This window comes from Stigmatopora argus, chromosome 12 (assembly GCF_051989625.1).
Source record: "Stigmatopora argus isolate UIUO_Sarg chromosome 12, RoL_Sarg_1.0, whole genome shotgun sequence".
Classification (NCBI taxonomy): domain Eukaryota; kingdom Metazoa; phylum Chordata; class Actinopteri; order Syngnathiformes; family Syngnathidae; genus Stigmatopora; species Stigmatopora argus.
The window spans coordinates 12270609-12292704 of NC_135398.1; the positions used below are offsets into that span (position 1 = coordinate 12270609).

At 41.3% G+C, this 22096-nt stretch overlaps 1 protein-coding gene across 5 annotated transcripts; it reads right to left on the minus strand.

Annotated features, from left to right (window-relative positions):
- Window positions 1-286: 286 nt before the first annotated feature.
- Window positions 287-21691, minus strand: epc1b (enhancer of polycomb 1b). 5 transcript variants are annotated; one of them, XM_077615413.1, is made up of 16 exons: window positions 21506-21691; window positions 21399-21439; window positions 20362-20460; window positions 8301-8460; window positions 8025-8170; window positions 7736-7942; window positions 7501-7649; window positions 6764-6899; window positions 6521-6676; window positions 6338-6427; window positions 5617-5765; window positions 5156-5526; window positions 4158-4282; window positions 3947-4085; window positions 2120-2489; window positions 287-1318 (listed from the first exon to the last, which is right to left on the minus strand). In XM_077615413.1, exons 4-16 carry the CDS (start codon window positions 8398-8400, stop codon window positions 1243-1245), a joined length of 2214 nt encoding a protein of 737 aa, XP_077471539.1. In that variant the 5' UTR covers window positions 8401-8460; window positions 20362-20460; window positions 21399-21439; window positions 21506-21691; the 3' UTR covers window positions 287-1242. The 5 variants fall into 5 exon arrangements, with proteins under 5 accessions (XP_077471539.1, XP_077471540.1, XP_077471537.1 ...); XM_077615414.1 differs by lacking the exon at window positions 21399-21439; XM_077615411.1 differs by having other exon boundaries at window positions 21399-21691.
- Between the last annotated feature and the right edge of the window lie 405 nt (window positions 21692-22096).

A 22096-nucleotide genomic window follows, 5' to 3' on the forward strand; every position in this document is an offset into this window, starting at 1 on the left:
CCAAGATAACCAGTCTGTTGATTACTTGTATGTAAATTTCTTTTGGTCATATAATTCCCCTCTGAAAATTACTTCATTACATACAAGTATGACTTGTTCAAGAAGAAAAGGACATACAACTGCAATAAGGGCTCATTTTGTTTAAGAAAAAAAAAGACTAAAAAAAGTATATATATTCTTTCCTTTTTAAAGTTCCACGCTCCAGATTGTGAGTGGTGTGAATTTTGCATGAATAGAAAGCAAAATATATAAAAAGGAAAACAAAGACAATCAAGAAGACAGTTGATATAATGCCCTGGATGTTTATTTCATTGAGTGACACTTTTTTTTAGGAGTCCATCCATCCGTCCAACATCTCTGCCGCGCACCGCCGACATGTCCACACCAGCTTGCACACACACACACGCACACACGCCACAAGGGAGCACTCAACTTCCATACACACGCACAAAAACAACTCAACAACACAAAAAAAAAACCTACGAGAAGCCGCCGCGTTCAGTACCAAACTCTTCACAGAAGAGACGAGGACGCTGAAGACCGCAGCGCCTGTCAAGTGGCAAAAATCAGCACTTTTCTCCCCACTTTGTTTTGGTGTAAAGTGGTCAAACGATTGGTCCTTTTTCCCACCACGTCCCGGCACAAAAACAAACGACAGAAAACAATGTGTTTCATTTGCGGGAAGTCAAATTACCAAACAAATTAAGAAAAAAAAAAGGTACAAAAATATTTATTGTAAAAAGGAAAACTGTGTGAAATGGCGGCCGGATGAAGCACGAGCGGTCGCAACATAGGATCGGACGTAAACGCGGCACAATAAATAGACGAGGGGAGAAGGGAGGGGGGCGCGTTGAGACTGGTCGCAGCGGCTGCAGTTTGTCCTTTCTCTCTTTAATTTTTTTCCAACATGTCGAGTGCAAAACATCACAAATGAACAATTGTGTATTCAAGTCATGTTATATACAAGAGGGGCGGGTGGTCGGGGCCTACAAATATTCAGTACTGTACATTTCTTAATTGCCATATTAACAATTTACAGACAATCTCTTATTAACAGTAACAAACACGGTGGAGGAGTTATATAGACGGCGAACGACGAGCTCGCTCTTTGGAGCGGTCGCCGCCACGCCGTCCAGTCCAGTCAGTCCGCTAACGTTCAAGCCTAACGGACGATGCATAGCACCTAAATAAACCCCCCCCCAAAAAACCCCAACAACAAGGTGCCATAGTCCCAAGCGCCGGCTACGTCACCTCCATGGCCATTGTGTTCTCAGAAAGACTGCTGAGTGACGCCGCCTTGTCTTGCTCATGGTTTTCTCTGCGCAATAAAACAAGACCAACGTCAGCACGTTTCCTGGTTTTCTTGTAAAAACTTGAACACAATTGAATGCTCAGATATTTGCATTTTGAAAGATCCTGAGTACCTGATCAAGACATCACTAGTACAAAGTAGTCATATCCTGATACTAAACATTTGTTGCTATTTTTTGTATATGACATTGAAAAAAAAAATCAAAATGGACATAAAAGTACATTTACATCAATATATTTCTGAAACTAGGTTTGGCAATAAAGTAAACATGTTTTATGGAAGAACATATGGCCTTGATTTGATACTTTCTCGGGCTTAGTGCAAATATTTAGTCCAAACCTTAAATGCAGGATTTTAAATATGGAAAAAAAAGTCATTAAGTTATTAAAAACAAAAAATGGGCAGGTCAAAATATTAGCTTGAGCATTCTAGTTAGACCAACCACCACAGGGCCAAAAGACAAACATAACTTATTCAAGCGAGGTAGACCTTTTTTATTTAGGCATAACTGTCCACTTATTGAATAAATGTGGTATTTAATGAAAATTTGATCAGGAACGTGAGCTGTGAAACAGCGCCCTCGCTCGTTCAAGCACGATTACTACACAAGGGCAGAGCGGCTGACTGCTTCTGACTAATGGACGCGTGAGGTAGTGCTATTTCCACCCAAAACACGTGTAAAGATCGAATCAGACGGATTTTAAATGTCATTTCCATCTTCCAATTATGATTGAATACTTTTGATTTGTTAAGAAATCAAAATGCAAAAATTGAGAATCCACTAAGAAGGCAGTGTGACGGTCTCACCTGGGCACAATGTCCAGCGGTGAGGCGGCGCTGGCTGAGGGGACCTTGGGCTTTTGACAGTTGGCGGCGGCGTGGGCCAGTTTTAAAGCCGACGCCGACATGGCACCGCTTAGCGTTCGGGGGGCGTGTGCCCGTTTGCTGGCTGGCACGGCCAGACGGAGGCTGTTGGCCAGCGGGACCTGAGTGGCGTTAGTGGCTGCGGGGCCGGCGTGGCGGGCACCGCCCGCGTTGCTGTTAGCGCCACAGCCGGGCGCGACGTTGGTGGCGCTTCCCGGATGCAGAGACGCGGCGCCAGACAGTGTGACGGGCGGGGCCGGGGCAGCCAGGGAAGGGGACGCTGTGCTGGAAAGGTGCAAGCCCTTGTAGACACCTGAACCACGACAACAGAAGCGTCACATTAAAACTAAAATAAGAATCACTTCCCTTTACAAAAGCAAGATAATACCGCAAACAATAGTCATTTTTCTCATCCATTAAATACCTTTAAGTTCTGGCAGATTTTATTTTATTTTCGCAAATTTGAATTCACTCTTGATCACTTGTTTTAGTAATAGCTTAAACTGGCACCACATCAACAACGCGCAAAATCTGTGACACCACATCGGTCTGATTCTTACCACAAAATATTTATTTTCTTGCAATGGTTGCAATACATTGCATCATTTTTACTGGGCTAATACTTAGTTACATTTAAGGGCAATATTGTGAATAATCAAGGAGATCGGCGGCGGCATACTACTCCCAGACATCGCAGATGAGACAAGTTTTAAGGTTATGTCACTTCTGGCGAACGGTACACGGTCGATTGGTTGCCGATCTTTTGGTCGCCCGGAAGGTTATTGATCATTACCATTTAAATTGTTGCTCAAATTCCCTAAATACAAACTGTGAATTACGATTTAGTCATACTTAATGCCCTATTAATTATTAGGCTAAAGAAAAGCTCAAAATTTCCCGGACTTTTATTGTTTTTTGTTGGAGAACTTGTTAAGACCCTGACAGACGTAGCTTCTTAAAGGGACAACGCATGTACATACAAACTCTTATACACTCACACGTCGGCTCAGTGAAACTGCTCATGGCCATTGTTGGCTTTTATTGATGCGTAGACCGTGTTGTTTTACCTTGTTTTGTCGTCGGTCTTGTGGTCGCCCGGACCGCGACAACGGGCGACCAAAAGACCAGCGACCAATCGACCGCACACGCTAGCGAACAAGGCTTCAAATTATTTTCCGTGTGACTCGTTGCCTGCCATGGACAACAATAGACGTCAAATTCATTTGAACTGTGACCGCTGCAGGCCCTCTTAGCCAAAATGGATAGAACATCCAGCACACGTGTCAAAGTGGCGGCCTGGGGGCCAAATCTGGCCCGCTGCATCATTTTGTGTGGCCCGGGAAAGTAAATCATGAGTGCCGACTTTCTGTTTTAGGATCGAATTAAAATGGAGTATAGAGGTATATTAAATTTCCTGATTTTCGCCCTTTTAAATCAATAATTGCAATTTTTTAATCATTTTTTTCTGTGTTTTTAGTTCAAAAATCATTTTGCAAAATCTAAAAATATATAAAAAAGCTAAAATAGACATTTTTTTTAGATCTATAAAAAACTGAATATTCAGGGCTTTTAATCCATTTATTAAAAATATATATCTAAATATTAGATCTAAAATGGCCCGGCCCACGTGAAATCAAGTTGACGTTAAAGCGGCCCGCGAACCAACCCGAGTCTGACACCCTTGATCTAGCGCCTTTGAGTTAACTGTAATGCTCGTAAAGAAACCGGGTCCTGGACATATGATTGCTTTTGCAGAGCAAGGTGACATACCTGAGGGAGACAGAACGCCATTGACTCCTCCACCCAGGCTGAGCTCCTCCTTGGTCTTAAGAGCCAAAATTTGCTCGGGGGTAACAAGGGCCGAGGCGGCGAACTGAGCGCTGGCCTGGTCCAACGTGTTGGCTGACACCTGAGGGGGATGGAACGGAGCGTCGAGAGCGGAAGGGAAGGACGGAGGGAGCGCCGTGGGGGCGGCACTCACCTGTGCTGTCGACGTTGTGCTGTGGGCAGTGGCTCTGCTGGCTTGATGTTGCTGTTGCTCAAGCTGCTCTTTCTGCATCTGCAACAACTGATCCTGGTGAAGCTGGAACTGCTCGGCTGTCAGTGCTGACATAAACACATGTGTGGGATACGACATGTTTCATCAACACGTGGACTTGTACAATGATGCACGCCTTTGAGTGCTTATTCAGCGCGCGCGAACATGATTGTATGACACTAACTACAACAAAGTTGCTGGTCAGGTTTCCATTACGCCTTTACGAAGGCAAATGTTAATCCCAGCGCGTAAAGACTGGGTGTCGACAAATGTGGACATCACATTTTGGATCATGCAGGTGACAGTATTTGATAGACAAGTGTAGTTAGTCTACACGATCCAGGTCTCATTTTGCATTAGGGATGGGTGACGTGGGCTAAAATTAAATTCGAATTTTGGTAAGAATTTTCCAGATAAAAAACCCCCTCTCCCCACTTTAAGACAAAAACAGTGAGATCTTAGAACAAGAATAAATATAAAATACTAAGTCATGGAAATCAAAGGCAAATCTGTCGGCCCCCAAATAAAGAGTAATAACTAAACAAACTTTCTCATGGAATAATCTATTAAATGACTGTCTTCTATATTTCCTTTCAGTGTACAAAAACATAACCTATTATTAAAAATGTGCAAAACTAATCACAAATTAATCATTCGTAATGCCAATCTACATAAATAAATCATGATAGAAAAAAACAAACATTAAATCAAATAAAAACAAATAGACACCTTAAGATTCCATTGTATTGAACTCATCACCCGTCACTGAGAATGGCATGCTTATGTTTCAATGGCAAAAACGGCGCCACACGCCCGAGAGCTGGCAGCGACCATTTGCTGCTGCTCTGAGTCAAAATTTATTGGACATCTAACAACGTCAATGGGAGCCAATGAGTGCCCCGTAAAGGGTTTAAAGCAGCGGATGCACACAGTGGACTTACCAACATGAGGTTGGGGTGGCGGCCCGGGCCGCAAGATGCGTTGGGCGCGCGGCCCGATGTTGGCGAGCGGTCGCTTGACGCAACGACTTAGCCTGCGGAACAACGGGTGTGCGTTGTCCAGCTGATGCAGCGGTAGTGTCCGCGGCCGGAAATGGCGCCACCGGCAAGCTTTTATGCTCAATAGAATCTGACTGAGGTCCGAGGGTGGAGAGGGAGAGTCTCTGTCTGAGGTATTGGTTGGTGAGGTACTGGCAAACTTGCTGGCCGTTGGCGAGCGTGGACCCGGCGGGGATGGCGTGCGGTCCAGCGTCTTCGGGTCCAGCTCGTGGAAAACATTATCGTAGTCTGAATGTGCTCGGTCCAGTAGAACCCTGAAAGACGAGGACGCGACGGCGGTGACAATGTGGCAGGTGCGAAGGCTCCGACCAATCCGAAAATAGCCCGGGAATAAGCAAACGTACCTGCCCCCTCGTCCCAAGCGTCGGCGGGCCAGGCCCTGGCAGCGTCGTGGCACGGTTAGCGTTGTGAGACTGTAGCGGTATCGAGCGTGTGCCAGGCCGCCTTCCCATCCCGGCGACCACGGCCAGGAGCCCACTCGATCCTGATGAGCCTGCGTGGAGAGAAAAAAACGGAAAAACATTCAATCCACTTCTCACAAAGATTAAAACATTCTCTACGATTGTCAAGAGATACTATGTTCCAGTCAAGATGTATTAGGCGTCTATCACCATCAATGGCAACCACGAGTTAAATTATAAAATAGTTTTAGGTGCAGTGGGACTGATTTCTTAACTTTCGGGGGATTGGCCCAAGGCTTGTAATCAGTGTGCCTCTAGAATAACACAACACCCATATAAAAGTACTTGTAATTAGTTTTTAATCAGTTTCCTGGAGTGTGTGTTTCAACTGCTGTGTCAATTTGCCAGAAATACTGTGTGGTCAATGGAAAGAACATAAAAAGAAGTACATTTCTAGAGCAATTCTGGTTCGTTAATCATGGTGAAAGGCAGCAAATGAGTTATTTTACGAAATTACATTAAAGTGGTTAGAACATTAGCAAGTTGTTGATCTGGTTTTTTTTTTTCAGTTTCAGTGTTCCCACTGGCAATATACAAGGTTTTGGGTGGTCGATGTAAAAAGTTTCATTTTAAAACCAAAATCTGATATATCTGCGAAACTTACAGCATAATACTGACAGCCCGCCTTTCTTCGAAAAGCATAGGCGCCGTCTGGGTCGTTCTCTTCCTCGGCTTCCGACGAGCCCGAATGCAGCTGCGGATAGAGGAAGAAATTTTTCAGGAACTGGCGGGTTCCAGGGTGGCCTCCGGGTGGAGGCAGAGGACAAATACGGGGCAGGCTGCATACCTGGGGCTCTTCGTCGGAGCTGGGGAAGTCGTACTGATTGAGGTCCTTGGCATTGAAGACGGCCGGACCGTGGTGGTGTGCGCTGGCCGACAGAGGAATGGCCTTCTGCTTTTTCTCGTATTTCCTCTTCTGGCGGGGGGCTTCCGTCTTCTCCGGCTTGAGGGCAAAAGAAATCAGGGGTTCAACTTGAGGCATGGTAAAGAGTTGACCTGATGGACTGACTGTTTTTAAACACACGCTCACCTTGGACTTGTAGTCCTTATGGTCCATGTGGTACTGGTTGGTAAGTGGCACCAGCGGGATGATCTGCGGCCTTACCAGGGCACGCTCCGCCAGGACCTCAGCAAGAACCTCACCACCGTAGTCCGACATGACATTCCTGATGCGGGAAAAACTATTGTGAAACAGTGTAGCTATATTATCAGACTAAATATATGCTGTACCAAAACAAACTCTTAAAAATGTTGCAAAATCAGTCAGACTAAGTTGCCTTATTGTTGTATGCAACAGTCATTATCATTCATTTCTATTAATCACATTTCTAAACAATCAAGAATGTTCATGTACCTTGTTGATTATATTGTTTTGATTCAAAAACAGAAGGGGGAGCTTTGAAAAAAATAATGTTATTAATGCTAGTTTATTATTCATCAATTCAAGAGTATTATTGGGGGTCCTTAACCAGTGTATTTCAGTTTTTATACATCTTAATCGTTTTAATAAGATTTTATGAATTATTAATTGTATTTATTCATTAAAAAATATTCTTGAAAATTGTATAAAGTGGGGTAGTACAAGAACTCAAGTATTGTAGGATGATGGCATATAAAAGGAAATTGTAATCCAAGTTAAACATTCTTTCTGGTCACATTTGGACAATGACCGGAAAAATATTCCGCCTAAACAGTCAATGTTATCATGCAAACTGCACTAGTTGGGTAATCTCTCCGAGACTGGGAATTGCTTTATTGCTTACTAACCTCTTCTCAAATATCTCTAACGTGAGGTGTAGCAGCTCTCTTTTGCTCTTTTCCCGTCTCTTGATCATCTCCAGAATGGTGACCGCCCGGCTCAGATCCCTGCGGAGTTTCAGCATCTTCTCGTAGGACGCCTCGTCGTTTTTGCGGTTCTTTCGATGGACGAGGAAAGAGGGCGAGTGAGTACGGACAAAGCCGAATTCAAAAGGAATGGTTGCGGATGCAAGAGGAGACCCACCTTCCTGGTCTGCATCTTCTCCGTGCGCCTGCGGAAGGCCACGTACGGGTCGCTGGTGCTGGAACCGTCACGCTTCTCCTGCTTGATGATGTTGATGAGCGAGTGCGCCTTGCTGTTTTTCCTTTTGCGGCTCCAGTAGTCAAACACCTCCTTGATGAGCTCGTCGTCCTCCTTGAGGAGCAGCTTGGCCTCGGGGAGACTCACCAGCTGAGGGGCAAACACGGATTTTCCTTCAGGCACGAACGATCATGTGACAAAGCCTAAGTGTGCCCTTTTTATTTCGACAAACCTGCTGCCCGCTGCCCTTTTCCAACCGGTCGATCATCTCCTCAAACTGCAGCAGGCTGATCTCCATCTTCTTTTTTAACTTTGCCACGAAAGCGTCATCGTCCGAGTCCAGGTCGTAGTCTGGCTGCTCTGTGTCCAGGCTGAAAGCTGAATTAGAATAACATGACAACAATTATTAAAATTATAAAGCGTCTGAAAAGGACAAAAATCCCCTCATTTAGATTTTAGACTAGCAAAAAGAGAAAAAGAAAAGTTTGAGAGACACAAAGTGACTTACGCTGTAGGTGAATGAGCTGCTTTGGCATTTTGTAATCTCCAGGGTATAGCATTTCATAGTAGGTGATGTTGCTCTCTGCCTCCGGGACCGGGATGACCATGTTGTCCCGCTTCTCGCCATAGACCTGCTGTGCCGAGATGGCCCGCTGGAGGTGGTGTTCCTATGTATGCACAATAGGACTCTGATTAGTAAACTAGCATTGCGTCCAGGTTTCTTGCTAACCTCCATGGCAGAGCGGCAACATTAACTTTTTGTGGTTTTGTGCAAACCTTTACAGTACAGTTAAATCAGACTCAGAAACACCTGTTAAAAACCTATGTAATACAACATCTTAAGAGAAATGAGCAGTATTCTGGTAAGCACTACAGAAGAATACATATGACCACATTATTAATAACAATACAAAGTAAATCATTTTTGAAAACACTACCAGGCGGCACACGGCTGCCAAAAAGCATCATTTTTAAGGGGCAAGTGACTACTTTGGAGCAATTTCAAAAACAACCCCTTAAAGACCCGACGTCAACATACATGGACATTAAATTTTGGCTCAAGTATTGCATATCTAAGGATAATTTAAAGTGATCAACCAGCCTAGCATGCATGTTTTGGTGACGTGGGAGGAAACTGATGTCCAGCGAAATCCCACACAGGCGCATGAAGCACACAAACTCCACAGAGGAGAGGAAAGTCTGAACCCACTGGGGATTGAACCCTCAATCTCAGGACTGACCCAGGGGTGGGCAAACTATTCCACAAAGGGCCGCAGTGGGTGCGGGTTTTCATTCCAACCCATAGAGAAGCCACCTTTTCACCATTCTGGTGTCCTGCAAGTGCAATCAGTGGATTGCAGTCAGGTGCTACTTGTGTTCTGCAGAAATCTCATTGGTTAAAGTGCCTTTGCTGGATCGGTTGCAACAAAAACCCGCACCCACAGCGGCCCCCAAGGACCGGTTTGCCCACCCCTGTTGTAACCATTCCTCCATGCCACTGTTAGCAACTCATGGTTTTTTAAGTTAAAAGCAGAATGAGACAATATTGTTCAGTCCATGAATGTTTTCAGCACAGGCAAATCCTTAAAATGACTCAAGTGTCCCTTTAGTACTGACATAGGCAATCGGGTCCACGAGGGCCACTGTGGGTGCAGGTTTTGTTCCAACCGATCCAATACAGACAGTTTAACTAGATTTCTGCTGAAACAAAGAAGCACCTGACTGCACTTCTAAGATACCAGTTTGGTGGAAAGGTTTCCTCTTATGGGTTGGAACGAAAACCTGCACCCACCGCGGCGCTTTGTGGAATTCATTGCCCAGGTCTGCTATAGAAGTTATTCATATAACTACGGCTTAAGCAGAATAACTTGGTTCAAAACACCAACTCTAAATCACTAACAAGACAATTAAAGTATTCATCTTCAGCATCACCTTTGGCCTAGAGGGCCCTTCTCAGGACCGTCAGTCTGGAACAATTATTTTTGTTTAACATGACCAGCATGTAAGCAGATGGCCCAGCCAAACTATGTCACTAGTAGTCTAGAAAATAAGTTTAAATAGGAGATATGGAAAAAAAGAGCTATAAAGTGGGAGGATTAAGAGGGTCAATGGACAAAAAAGTTGAAACATCTTGAAGCATCAACATCCAATTGATGTATAAAACAACTGGTGTGCTTTTACTTTACTGTTACACTATTTAGTGCTAACTAGCGCACGTGGGGGACATTCCTATATGAGATTGTTTTCAATATATACAGCGGTAACTGTAGTAGTAGGTGTGTGGGCGGGCGGATGCAGGGCAACCATGAATGAACAGTGAAAAGAAATAAATGTAGAAAGAACATTCATTCATAGAACAATGGATCCTCCACAGAGCGGAAGACTGCAAACACACAACAATAACTGCAATAATAAAATATATTCTGGCACAGGAAGCAATACCGGTTCATCTAAAAAGGGACTATGTAATACTACAAGTGTCTTTAAAATGGGAGCTGATCATTTTTAACACCAATTCATCAAAAAAAAAAAAGACATTGGAAAGGCTTCATGAGCAGGCCAGTTAAATGGCTGTTTTCTCAACAGCGACATCCCAAATATTTAACAACCACACTTGTCAGAAACATAAAATTGTTGACAGAATATCTACACATCTATAATATAAAGCATTAAATTGACAAGATGAAAAGTATCGATTCATTCATCCAGAAAGGTAGCCATCAAGTCATGTCCCAGGAGAACTGGAACGGTTACATATATTTTCAACTATCAAATTAAAGGATTATATTGTGGGTTTTCTGTAGTTTGTGCCAAATAAAAGCTATGAGAGGTGTAAATCCATAACCATCCATTAATATTGACAGCAGCGATAGATGTTAGGATGCTTTAAAAATACCCAGTCGTTGACGCCAAGGTTTCCCATTAGCATTAAAACAGTGCTATAAGATAGTATCACCACATTTTCTATTCCAATCACTTTTATTAGCATCAAATAAACTGTAGTAAGTGCTAGGGCAAATGAAACATCAGCTCACTACCTAAGCAAGAAAAAGTTTGTCTAAGACCAACTAAGAGGGTTTTGCATTTAATTTTTCACTATGTAATCACTTTTAGTGGTCTTCGAAAAGCTACTGGGAGTTAGAGTCAAGCGTACAATACATGAGCAGCTCCCCTCAAGAGGTTCTGGTAGCAGTTGCACACAAAGCGATTTAAATTGAGACAGTGGTGCTTAGCTTACTAACATGCTCCTCTTGTAACTACTGTCAACCTTCACCTCTTTGCGGCTTTAACATAAAGCTGTATTTTATATTAAGTACCGAAATAAAAAATGTTTATGAAAATGTCAACATTCACAGTGAAACTCAAGAGGAAGACGGGTTACCGCCACTCAACTCAATGCCGAAGAAGATAAATGACGGACGGGCACCAGGTGAACGGCGTCGGTCTGATCCGAAAAGCCCTGACCAGACAGCCAGGAGCCCTGGTGAGGGTGGATTTTTCCAGAACTGCAAACGCCGAACAATCTTACGGCGGACACAGTCGCCCTTATCCCAATATAGAGTGATCTTGGCCTGACTTGGAATGAAGGTCTCAATAACCTGTGCACTTAATCATCACCATCAACTTGAATTCACCGAAATCATACTGCACAGCTCTCTCATTGTCATTTATTTTTAGTAAGATTAAGCAGAAAAGAGCTATCGTCTGAGGCGAGTACAGTATTTACATTTATTATATATATACACTTAAATATTAATACATTACAGTAATTACATGGGTATATAATACCTACACTTCTTGATATTGTAGACGCAAAAACATGTACATATGGTAGAAATAATTACGGTGATCCTACTTCGCGTTTTTTTAATTATCTGGTCTACTAAATTTGTGAAATTTGAGGAAATACTGCACTGTGCATGTTTGCAAATCAAATCAACCCCAGGGCTTTACAAGTTAAAGAAAAAAAGAAATGTTTACATTACGAAAACGCTGCTAGAACATGCGCAACAGAGCAACAGCTGAAATATTATCTGCTTACTTGGCACATAGCTTACTGAGGCAACTCAAAAATGCCATTAGGCACAGCATGCTCTCTTTTTTATAAGCTATTTAAGTGGTCTTTCCTATTCATAGTCCAGATAACACATTCAAGTCCATGCGTTGAGACACATAAAACGTATACATTATCAGCCCACCCCAACATCTCTTAACAACATTATGTCCATGGGCAAGACACGTACACACTGACTAAATCAAACAGCCTTGGGCTAAAACAGAGTAGAGCCGAAACCAATCAAGTGCTTGTTTACTTGGCAGAGCGGCCTGGCTATTTGCTGGAAAACAAATTTAAATTTGCAGTGGAGTACCGAAATAGCTTGACGGAAAGAATCGCATCCATCACCGTCACTATCCCAGACGCCTTAAGAGACACTCTACATGATGGACAGCCTCGAGTGGTAGAGACACACCCACCTGGTGTTGGGGGTGGGGGCTAACCTCAGGAGGAAAAAGTTAATACGATTCATGAGTAAACATGGTTGGAATACAAACAAAATGCTAATACTATTTTTAAAGCTCCCAAACTGACAAGTGAGGAAGAAAGGGAGAATGAACAAGAAAAAACATCCTGCATCTACATATACAGCTCCCGTAATTAAAAAGACAGGTGAGGCATTTCCTATTTTTTTTTCCCAGAAAGAGATGGCAAACATCACGAGTTTATTTTATTCAGAATCTCATATAAACTGAAGGAAGCCCATTTCCTGTCTGTCAATGAGAATATCTTGAACAGCACTAAAGAAGGTGCTCACTTTTTCAGCACGCACGCTACTAAAGAAATGCTCAAGTCAAAAAGATGTGCCAATATGTTGATTAATTCAGACAACCTATTTTTTATGTATGTTGCATAACCACATATGTGCAATTCAAATGTGTTTGTATAGCATCAATTATTGATAAAAGAGGCAGCCAATAACTTATTTTTAATATGATGTTTAGAACAAAATAACCGCATAACGGGCGAATTATTCGATCGAAATTTCCCCCGCAAGACGAGCATTTTGTATGACGAGGTACCACTGTAGTTATTTAACTCATGGGGTAGCTATTGACAGTGCTATACGTTCAATCCACAGGAAAATAGAAAATCGACGAGATGACGTTCATTCCATTTTGGTTAGTTAAAAAAGGAAGTTAACCAAGTGTGGATGATTGATTGAAATGATTGTGAATTGATGATCATCAACCCCAAAAATAACTACAAAATTAATTTTAAAAAATCAATTGTTGGCCTAATCAACTAATCGTAAAGATAGTTGAGAGATCAGTCAAGAAAAAAAATGTTTGGAGCAGCTGACATTGGTTTAAAACAAAGTAGTAAGTATCAGACTGTCTAACGCACCCTGATGTCATTGGTAAAACAATAAAGGGTGGCGAAGTTGAGGGTGGTCTTTTAAAACGTATCTAACATTTCTTCAGTGTATTTTGCAATTTGGGACAGCCTTAGGATGAAGTATTCTTTTATATTAGTGGACATCTGCTGTACCTTCAAAATTATATCATGTGACAAAATAAGACTAAAACGTTGAACATAATGTAAATAGTGCTCGGCTGCACAGTATTTTCAATGCACATACCATTCAGGGCACACTTGTTTTCCACTGCATTGTAAACATCGCATTAATTTTGTCCAATGGCTAACTGAAACAGCCTCAAATGGGAAACAAAATCTAGTCGTGTTTGCCCTATGAAGTCAAATGTAACATCAATTTATAAGGTCAAACTTTTCTGATGTCTTGGCATGTATCAATCAATCAGATAATCTATTGTACTTTTCGTAAAGAAAAGCCAACAGCTACACATAAAATCGTAGTGAAAGCAGAACCAAGGCAATGTATATACATGTATACACACACACACAAGCATATATCTTCTAGCAAAAGATACAATTTGGTGAAATGAATTTCACCTTTGCGGTACAAAATAAATGACTAAAACTGGTTTTGATGGCTTAACACCTTATTAGTGAAGACTGGGAAACGTCACCCACAGGTGAATTTTACTTTGGAAAGACAAATTCTCAGATTGGCTTGCTACCAATTGAGTTTTACCACCGCCTTGTGCCGATAGTTGGCTGGTATAGGTTCCAGAACCACCCACGACCCTTATGAGGATAAGTGGTACAGAAAATCAAAGAATAAAAACAAAATCAAATAAGAAAGCAAGCAGAAGAAGCACCTTATGTACAAAAATAAACCCATTGATAATGTGCCTTATAACATAGGTATTCAAGATCAATGTATCACTTCACAAGCAGCTGTCAGCATTCATTTATGTCACACAAGGGGCAGAAGGCAACAAGAAGTTGTAGTCAGGAGAGAGGATAGAGCACTCTTTAACGACCAGATATGCCTTTTAAACAATAACCTCTAATATTTAAAAAAATGCGTCCTGTGATGTGGATATTGCGCATGTGCACATTGCGATGTCGTACTTCAAACGGTACATTGTTCAGGCCCAATTAAGTGTCAGAAAAAATTTAATTACAAAAACAAAACAAAAGCTTAAGCGATTTTTTAGTTTGTGGTTATCCAGCCACTTTCTCCTGGCTCAGAGCCAAAACAGATTTTACAAAGTGGAGCTTGACAGAATGTACAAGTTCAGTTTAAACATGGGCATTTCTTTTCATGTCCACATTTGAGTCCCCTTCACCAGTGTTTTAGGTGGAAAATATTCATATGGTCGCTTAATGTTTCAAATCACCTTTAGGGAAGCGGCGAGTAAACGGCTCATCGAACACAATTCCTTTGGATATATTCCACTATTTTCCCCATTTCTGTAGTCTGAACTGTTGTTTGCATAGGATACATTTGTCATGTAGCAGAATTACAATAAAATTTATACAACAGCAGCACTCAAGGCAATGGAAAAGGGGCAAACCTACATTTAATGTTTTTATTTAGTTAGCCAGGCCATTGGGAATGGATAACTTTGAACTAAGGGACATAGGGTACAAATAATGGTATGAGATTTTAAGTGTTTTTGTAGTTTGGTGATGGCATATGGCTGAGAACATTTTTCTTCTAGGAATTGTCACAAATCATCAATGAGTGATTGGAATGGAGGTGCAGACATTTGTCTTGACTGTTGCTAAACCTTCACGACATCAAATCCCTTGCAAAGACTAAAACATGTACGAAATTGTAAGCGTGAATTATCAGTAGGGTCAGCTGTATAACAAATGAGAGAAACACTGTCACAGTCTAGTGCACATGTGTCAAAGTGGCGGTCCAGGGGCCAAATCTGGCCCACTGCATCATTTTGTGTGGCCCGGGAAAGTAAGTCATGAGTGCCAACTTTCTGTTTTATGATCAAATTAAAATGGAGTATAGATGTACATTACATTTCCAGATTTCCCCCCTTTTAAACCAATAATTGTAATGTTTTAATCATTTTTTCTGCATTTTTAGTTCAAAAATCATTTTGTAAAATCTAAAATATATAAAAAAGGCTAAAATAAACATTGTTTTAGATCTATAAAAAACTGAATATTCATGGCTTTTAATAGAGTTCTATTAATCCATTTATAAAAACATCGAAATATTATATCTAAAATGGTCCGGCCCACGTGAAATCAAGTTGACGTTAAAGCGGCCCGCGAACCAACCCGAGTCTGACACCCTTGTTCTAGTGGATGGAAAAATGTTTGAAATATCCACATTGAGTCTGTGTACACCGCCTTATTTTTATATTACAGTTCGTCAGTCATCAGGGGCCAATGCAAGCGACATGTCGAATACAAAAAGCACCAGCTGCAGAAGACTCACTTTGCCAACAGTGACATGATCCAAATTTCAGCTCAGTCAAGGTCATTGGTTGTGAGATTCTCAGATGCTTGTGGATCACCAAACAGACCGCAGACAACCTCTCTTATGAGCCAAGCGTAAACACCAAAAAAGACAACGTGGCCATACACAAACAAACATCGACCACGTGCTTGATCCGCTGTCACTCTCACACAAATGTCTATGGTAACTACACAAATGCAATAGCAGACACGTTACGCTACTAAACTTTTGAACAGTTTTGAGCTACGCGATTACCTCAATAACACATGAGCAAGCCAGTGGTAATTATATGGCAAAAAGGTGAAAAATATTGCAGAATAATCTAGAGATGTCCAACTCAAATAATTTTTTAACAACCTGCCGATACTGAGTGATGTTTTTTTTCACAATGGCCCATTACTTTTGAAGTTTTGGCTGAAACAAACAGCAATCTCTATAGAAGTGAATGAGCCGCTGTTATGCAATATAACTCGGCCAACAGAGCAAACGAGCACAGCTCAGACATGAACACAAACCATGCCAACAGGGCTACTTTGCTCTTTGGTGCACGAAAAAAAAACATTACAAAAAACCCACCCTTCTCAAATTGAGACCAAAAAGAATTTGTATTATGCAAGTAATAGAGAGCTCCAGCTGAGGAAGCAAATAAGTGACAGTATCAACAATTACACCCCCCACTCTTCACCTCAAGCTGACTCTACTTTCTACTTCCCCCTTGCCACGTGCCTGCCTGGCGGTCTGCAGACCTGCTGTGCCATCTGACACACTGAACCCCTGACACCGAGCGAGCAGGCAGGCAGATGACAAAAGAAAAAAGCAAACAGGCAAGTAGTAGTAGTAGTAGAAAAAGGTCCGACCGGCACACTGGCGTGACACTTGAGTCAGCTGCACACTGAGCATCCTTTAAAGGCGGTGAAAGGAAGAGAAAGAAAAATACACACCACTGAAATGCAAATTTGGATAATAGAAGTCACCTACTGGGGCAGGTAAGCAGTTTAAAGCCAACAATTATTCTTAAAAAAATACGCTGTTTGACAGTTAAACAACAAAATAATGGCTGGAAAGGAAAATTACAACACAGGTTTGAAACAATAACAATCAGCTTACTGCCATATGAAAAAAAGACAATTTCTAATTCCTAAATTATGAAATTGGTGTTAGTTTCAAAAGATCAAAATACATTTCCCTAATATTAAATGTGAACACAATACAAATCAAGATTGTCTGAATCATGGAGTTGAATTAGAATACAAATGACAAAAAAATTCCCCAATGAAACATAAGCAAAACCTCTAAAACTGTAATAATTAAGACGTGTTCCAAATACAAACCACTACAAAGTACTACAAGCAACAATTCGCAAAAATGCACATTGCTAAAATTTTATTTGCACATTATAGCACCACCCGTTACTTCCTCACCAACCACAATTATTTATTTATCAATACTATTTAGTGATTTATTTATCATTAGTATATATTGATTTTCTGTGTGTTTGCTTGTTGTTGCATCCATGTATAATGACAATAAAAGCATTCAATTCAATAATTAACTACTACCACCCACATAACTATATAATAAATCAAAATATTTTGAAAAGCTGCTAACCGTCATGCTTTCTACAGTTTTGCAAAAAAAGAATTCAATCTTATTAACATATCTGAACAGTGTCAATGAAAATCCTTAGCAAAATGCAGCAAACTATGAGGAATTTCATATTACACAAGGTAAGAAATACCACACTTTTCAAATGATGCCCGATATGCCCTCCTATTGCTAACATGTTTGTTTGTGTGGGGATAGAACATTATTGTAAGATATGGGTAGCATCCTTACATATGACTAAAAACAAATCAAAAAGTATATGACGGCTTACCTAACCATTCTCTTAATGAAGACAATAAAATTGCATTGCCATGCTTGTCACATTGATATGACTTGAGTTATATACACACCAAAAATGGACACTGTACACTAATGGTCAAAAGTTTTGAGAATCAAAACTAATCAGTGGGAGAGTCAAATTACAACATTAAACACACTACTCAAATAAAAAATAAAAGACATATATCATTGTAAACTTAAGTATACTTGACAAACATTAGGACATTGCCTAAATAAAGTAGACTTCAACACACGGCTCTGTTTACCCGAGTACATATTGTTGAGTTGTCAAGTCATAACTTTTTTTAATGCAAAGTTAAATATGCAACCATCTACAAGCATGACGTTAATGAGCTGCCATTGACAGAAATACATGTCCAATCAATGTGAACTGAGATGACTGGCAGCGAATCAACTTTTCCAGTTCAAGTTGGACGTCTACTAGTAAAACTAAAAAAACAACTATAACACAGGAATGAAAAAAACCACATAAGAGTTTTATTATTCTCAATGACACTGAAAGAACTAAAACTTAGGACAGTAAATTGTCTTGTCAATCAAACATCAACATAGTAGTTTGGAAGCAATTTATGATCCCTGTTACACAGAAGCCCAAACATCTGTACATAAAAATCTATAAAACAACAAAACAGAGAACAATAAAACATAATTATGCAGCCAATGTGGGCATACTGCATGCTAAAAAAAAAATGCAGTAGCTAGCTACCTTCCATCTGTGCAGTGTTGACATTCCCCTCGGGCGCCCTCTATGGCACATCCTTCGCCACTACGCCAACACAAGGCCCCAACACAAAATGTCCGCCGCGCCGAAGTCACATGATCCCTTTGTACTCGGAAAACGGCTATACGCACAAATTTCCACCAGAAAGCGGACAAATGTTTCCAAAATAATTTCGGTCCTTTCCCTAGATACCCAGAATGTGACTCAAATGCGGACTAAACGCCGTTTAGGGCAAGAATTCGTCGTGTTTCTGTCGGGAAAAAAACGGGCGGCCATTTTGAGAAGGCTTGCGCAGAATATAAAAGAAAGCGACTATGACGGAGACAAAACAAGCAAAATCCACAAATTCAACATGGAAGGATGGAATAAATTCAAGCATACCGATTCTTCCTCCTTCTCCATGCCCGTCGGCATCTGCGGCACGGCACGGTTAATAGACGCATACTCGTGCAAGTCGGGTAAATCCTCACAACGGAAGACGGGCAGCGGCTTGGTGGCGTCCAGCGCCCGCGCCCGAAACGACAATTTACTCATTTTTCCTCCTTTTTAGGTCCCCCCTCTCACAGATAATGTCTATCCGAGCTCCTAGGGTTCACCGCGGTGACGAGTGAAGCTTTCATGGATGATTCTGTGGCGGCTAACTCTGACGTTTTTTTTTTGTAAGCTTGTCAAGCGCTAGGTTAGGGCGTCGCCAGCCCGGAGCCGCGGAGTGGAGTGGTGGGGGTGGGGGGGATGGAGGCCCGGATGTCGGTCGCTGTGTCTTGGCCTGCTTTTTCCCGACGCTCCGCTTCCCCTCCGCTTTGGCGGCTCAGTGCGCCATGGGCAACATGGCGGACATTTAAAAGTGTTTTGGCGTGTTTTTGCTCGGCTCGGTCCAACCCACCAACCCTCCTACCCCCTCACTAGCCTGCTTGCTTGCCTATCCCCCCCACCCCCCACCAAACCCGCCCAGCTACCCCGGCGACCATTCCCGCGCGGTTCCGAGCGCGTGCGCGTTGCGGTCACGGGAAGTAAGTTCGCGGAAGGGCATGAAAGTGTAACAAATACTTACTTGTGATTTATGTATGGATTAAGTGGGTATATTTGCGTGTCAACTTATTGGCAGCGACCGATGAATATGAGTTGCTTTAAAAAATGTTTTAATGTGTATCCTAAAGGAAGGAATTAGCTGCCATTTAGGCGTCCAATCTATTTCGACTGGGAGAGTCAAAATTGATTGGACGTCTATTGCCATCAATGGCGCTGAAACATCAGCATTAAATGCCAACCACTCCCGTTCAAATGGATTTGAACAATGTCAGTGAACGAGAAATGGAAAAAAATACACAATCAACGGTGATGACACCAATCACAATAATTGTGACAGCACAAATAGATCCATATCACAATTATATTTAGAGATACTGTTTGTATTTTTTTCCTCCAATGCACATTTACAAAAAAATGATTGAACATTTCTCATATTCATTTTAATTAACGTATTATATTTGAATATATAAACATTTTGACCAAACTATTCACCTAATCCTCTGATAATACAAAAGTAACAATCAAATTAATAAATATATAAAAGGTAATACCACAATCAAGCCAAAACCAACCATCAAAATAAATCAATAATTCTCTATTGTACCATAGTTAACTAAGGACCCCTGTACTTTATTTTACATGACTCACGTCACCCACCAGTTGCAAATCACTGATTTATACACAGCAGCCTAATCTCCATTGTCCAAACTATATGATAGTGCACCACTTCTCCTCACAAGGGTGCTGGAGCATACCCCAGCTGACTATAGCCAGATGGTGGTGTACACCTGAACTAGTTGCCAGCCAATTACGGGAGAGATTAAGACAAATAACCTTACACATTCACTTACAGACAATTTAGAGGATGTTTTGGCCATTTTGGAGTAACCACATAAAAAAAAACACGTTTGAACCCTTGATTTCCAAATAGTGAGGCAGACCATTCACTTAATATGAATCCTTCACTATTTCGCCATCTAGTGGACATAAGCGCAAACTCCCCTGAAAAATCTCGCACATGCACATGCAAATAATCAGCAAATCAACAAGTAAAGTTAACTTACCAGTTATACAAGAGTTAAAGTTCATCCAAGATCTCGCCAAGGGAATTCCACTTCTCCTTTGGTAAAATCCAATAAATCCAATTTATCCATCTCGAACACCTGAGAGAACACCATAATTAATTTTTCCATGAGTAATTGATGCCTTCCTAAAGTGTTGTTTCGGACTGGTAAATACTATTGCCAATATTTTTAAAAGATAAACGCCAAGTCTAAATCAAGTTATATTTCCCCCACGAAAACAAATGCGTATAAAATATGGTTAATATTATTGCCACACATTTGATGACAGCATGTAATATATTGGCTTTAAGTGGCTTTGTGTGATCTATTGAAACTGGAGCATATTTTAGTGACAATATATTAAACTGGACAGCCAACCACTTGCAGTTCAAATGGATTAGACGCCTATCGACGTCAATGGAAGCCAGTGAACTAAGACAGATGTCTAAAATTGTGAATCCATCCATAAAGGATCTAATTTGAAAGGAAAAAAAGGGATGAAAGGTCCATGAAGGCAGAGGCCATGCAGTTCACAAAGCCACCACTAGACGCATGCAAGGCAATGTTGAGCCACACGCCCCTTTAAAAAAACTGCAAACCAACAATGTTTTCAGCTATGAAACCGAGGACAAGGCAGCGAAAAAAAATACATTTTGGGGCCTAGAAAATGACTGTGCGACGAAATAATAATCGACAACGAGGAGCCGGAAGAACTTACGATGATTTATTTATTTATTTATTTTAAACAATCGACCGTCCAGCAACCAAATCACACATGACGTTTGCGACCTTCTGTTTTTGTCAGTCATGTGAAGGGGGGGTGGGGGGAAAGTCAACTACATGTCGTCGAAACATTGATTTCAACATTTATTGGCCATCGCCCAAGCCAAATTTAACAACTTTTTCCCCATTTGACTTGCCATCCAAAGCTGGTCCAGCTCGGAATTCGATTGCGTTGTAATGAAATCATCAGCAAAAAATACACTTTCGAGGCAGGAGTGCCTTTTTCACAACAAATATAACAAGAGAATACTTACGGGACACGAGCTTTCCAAATGTGATTTTTAATCCTCCAAAACTGGCGAATATCCGAGTTTAAAAAAAGAAAAAACAGGGTAAGAAAATCGACGTTGCTACTACTAACCCAAAATCACATGAAGGCGACAGCCAAGCTTCACTTCCCTTCTCCTCGCCACCTTCATGTTCGGGAAGAAACACCTCATTTGCGTCCACTGGCTTTGACAAAAAGTATATATTAATCGCGTGAAAATGTTCATTTCCTTGTCGCCGTTGAAGCAGGTTGAAACTAGAGGTGGCCACCAAAAAGTGCTACTGTTGGGGGTTAACAACTTTACTGTGAGAGACGCTTTCTGATTGGACCACAGCGACTACCAATCAGCAGGGGGCAAGCTGGAGGGGACTGTGACGTCATGCGCCACAGGTCAGAGATCACGACATGATTGGTCGGGAAGGTCTCGAGAAACATTGGGTTTATATAAAGGCGTTAACTTTTACTTTTTAGTGCTTTACTTTATGCTTTTAAACAATTATGTCCACATTAGCCACATATTTGTATTTTAGGTTATATTACCCGTACCTTGTAAAATGGAAAAAAATGGATGAGAAAATGCACATTGAATGGTTCCACGTTTTTTTTAATGTCTGTTCAAAACCAAACAGTATATAGTGATTATTTTATCAATTCATTTGTCATGTTACAAATCTAGCAGTATTT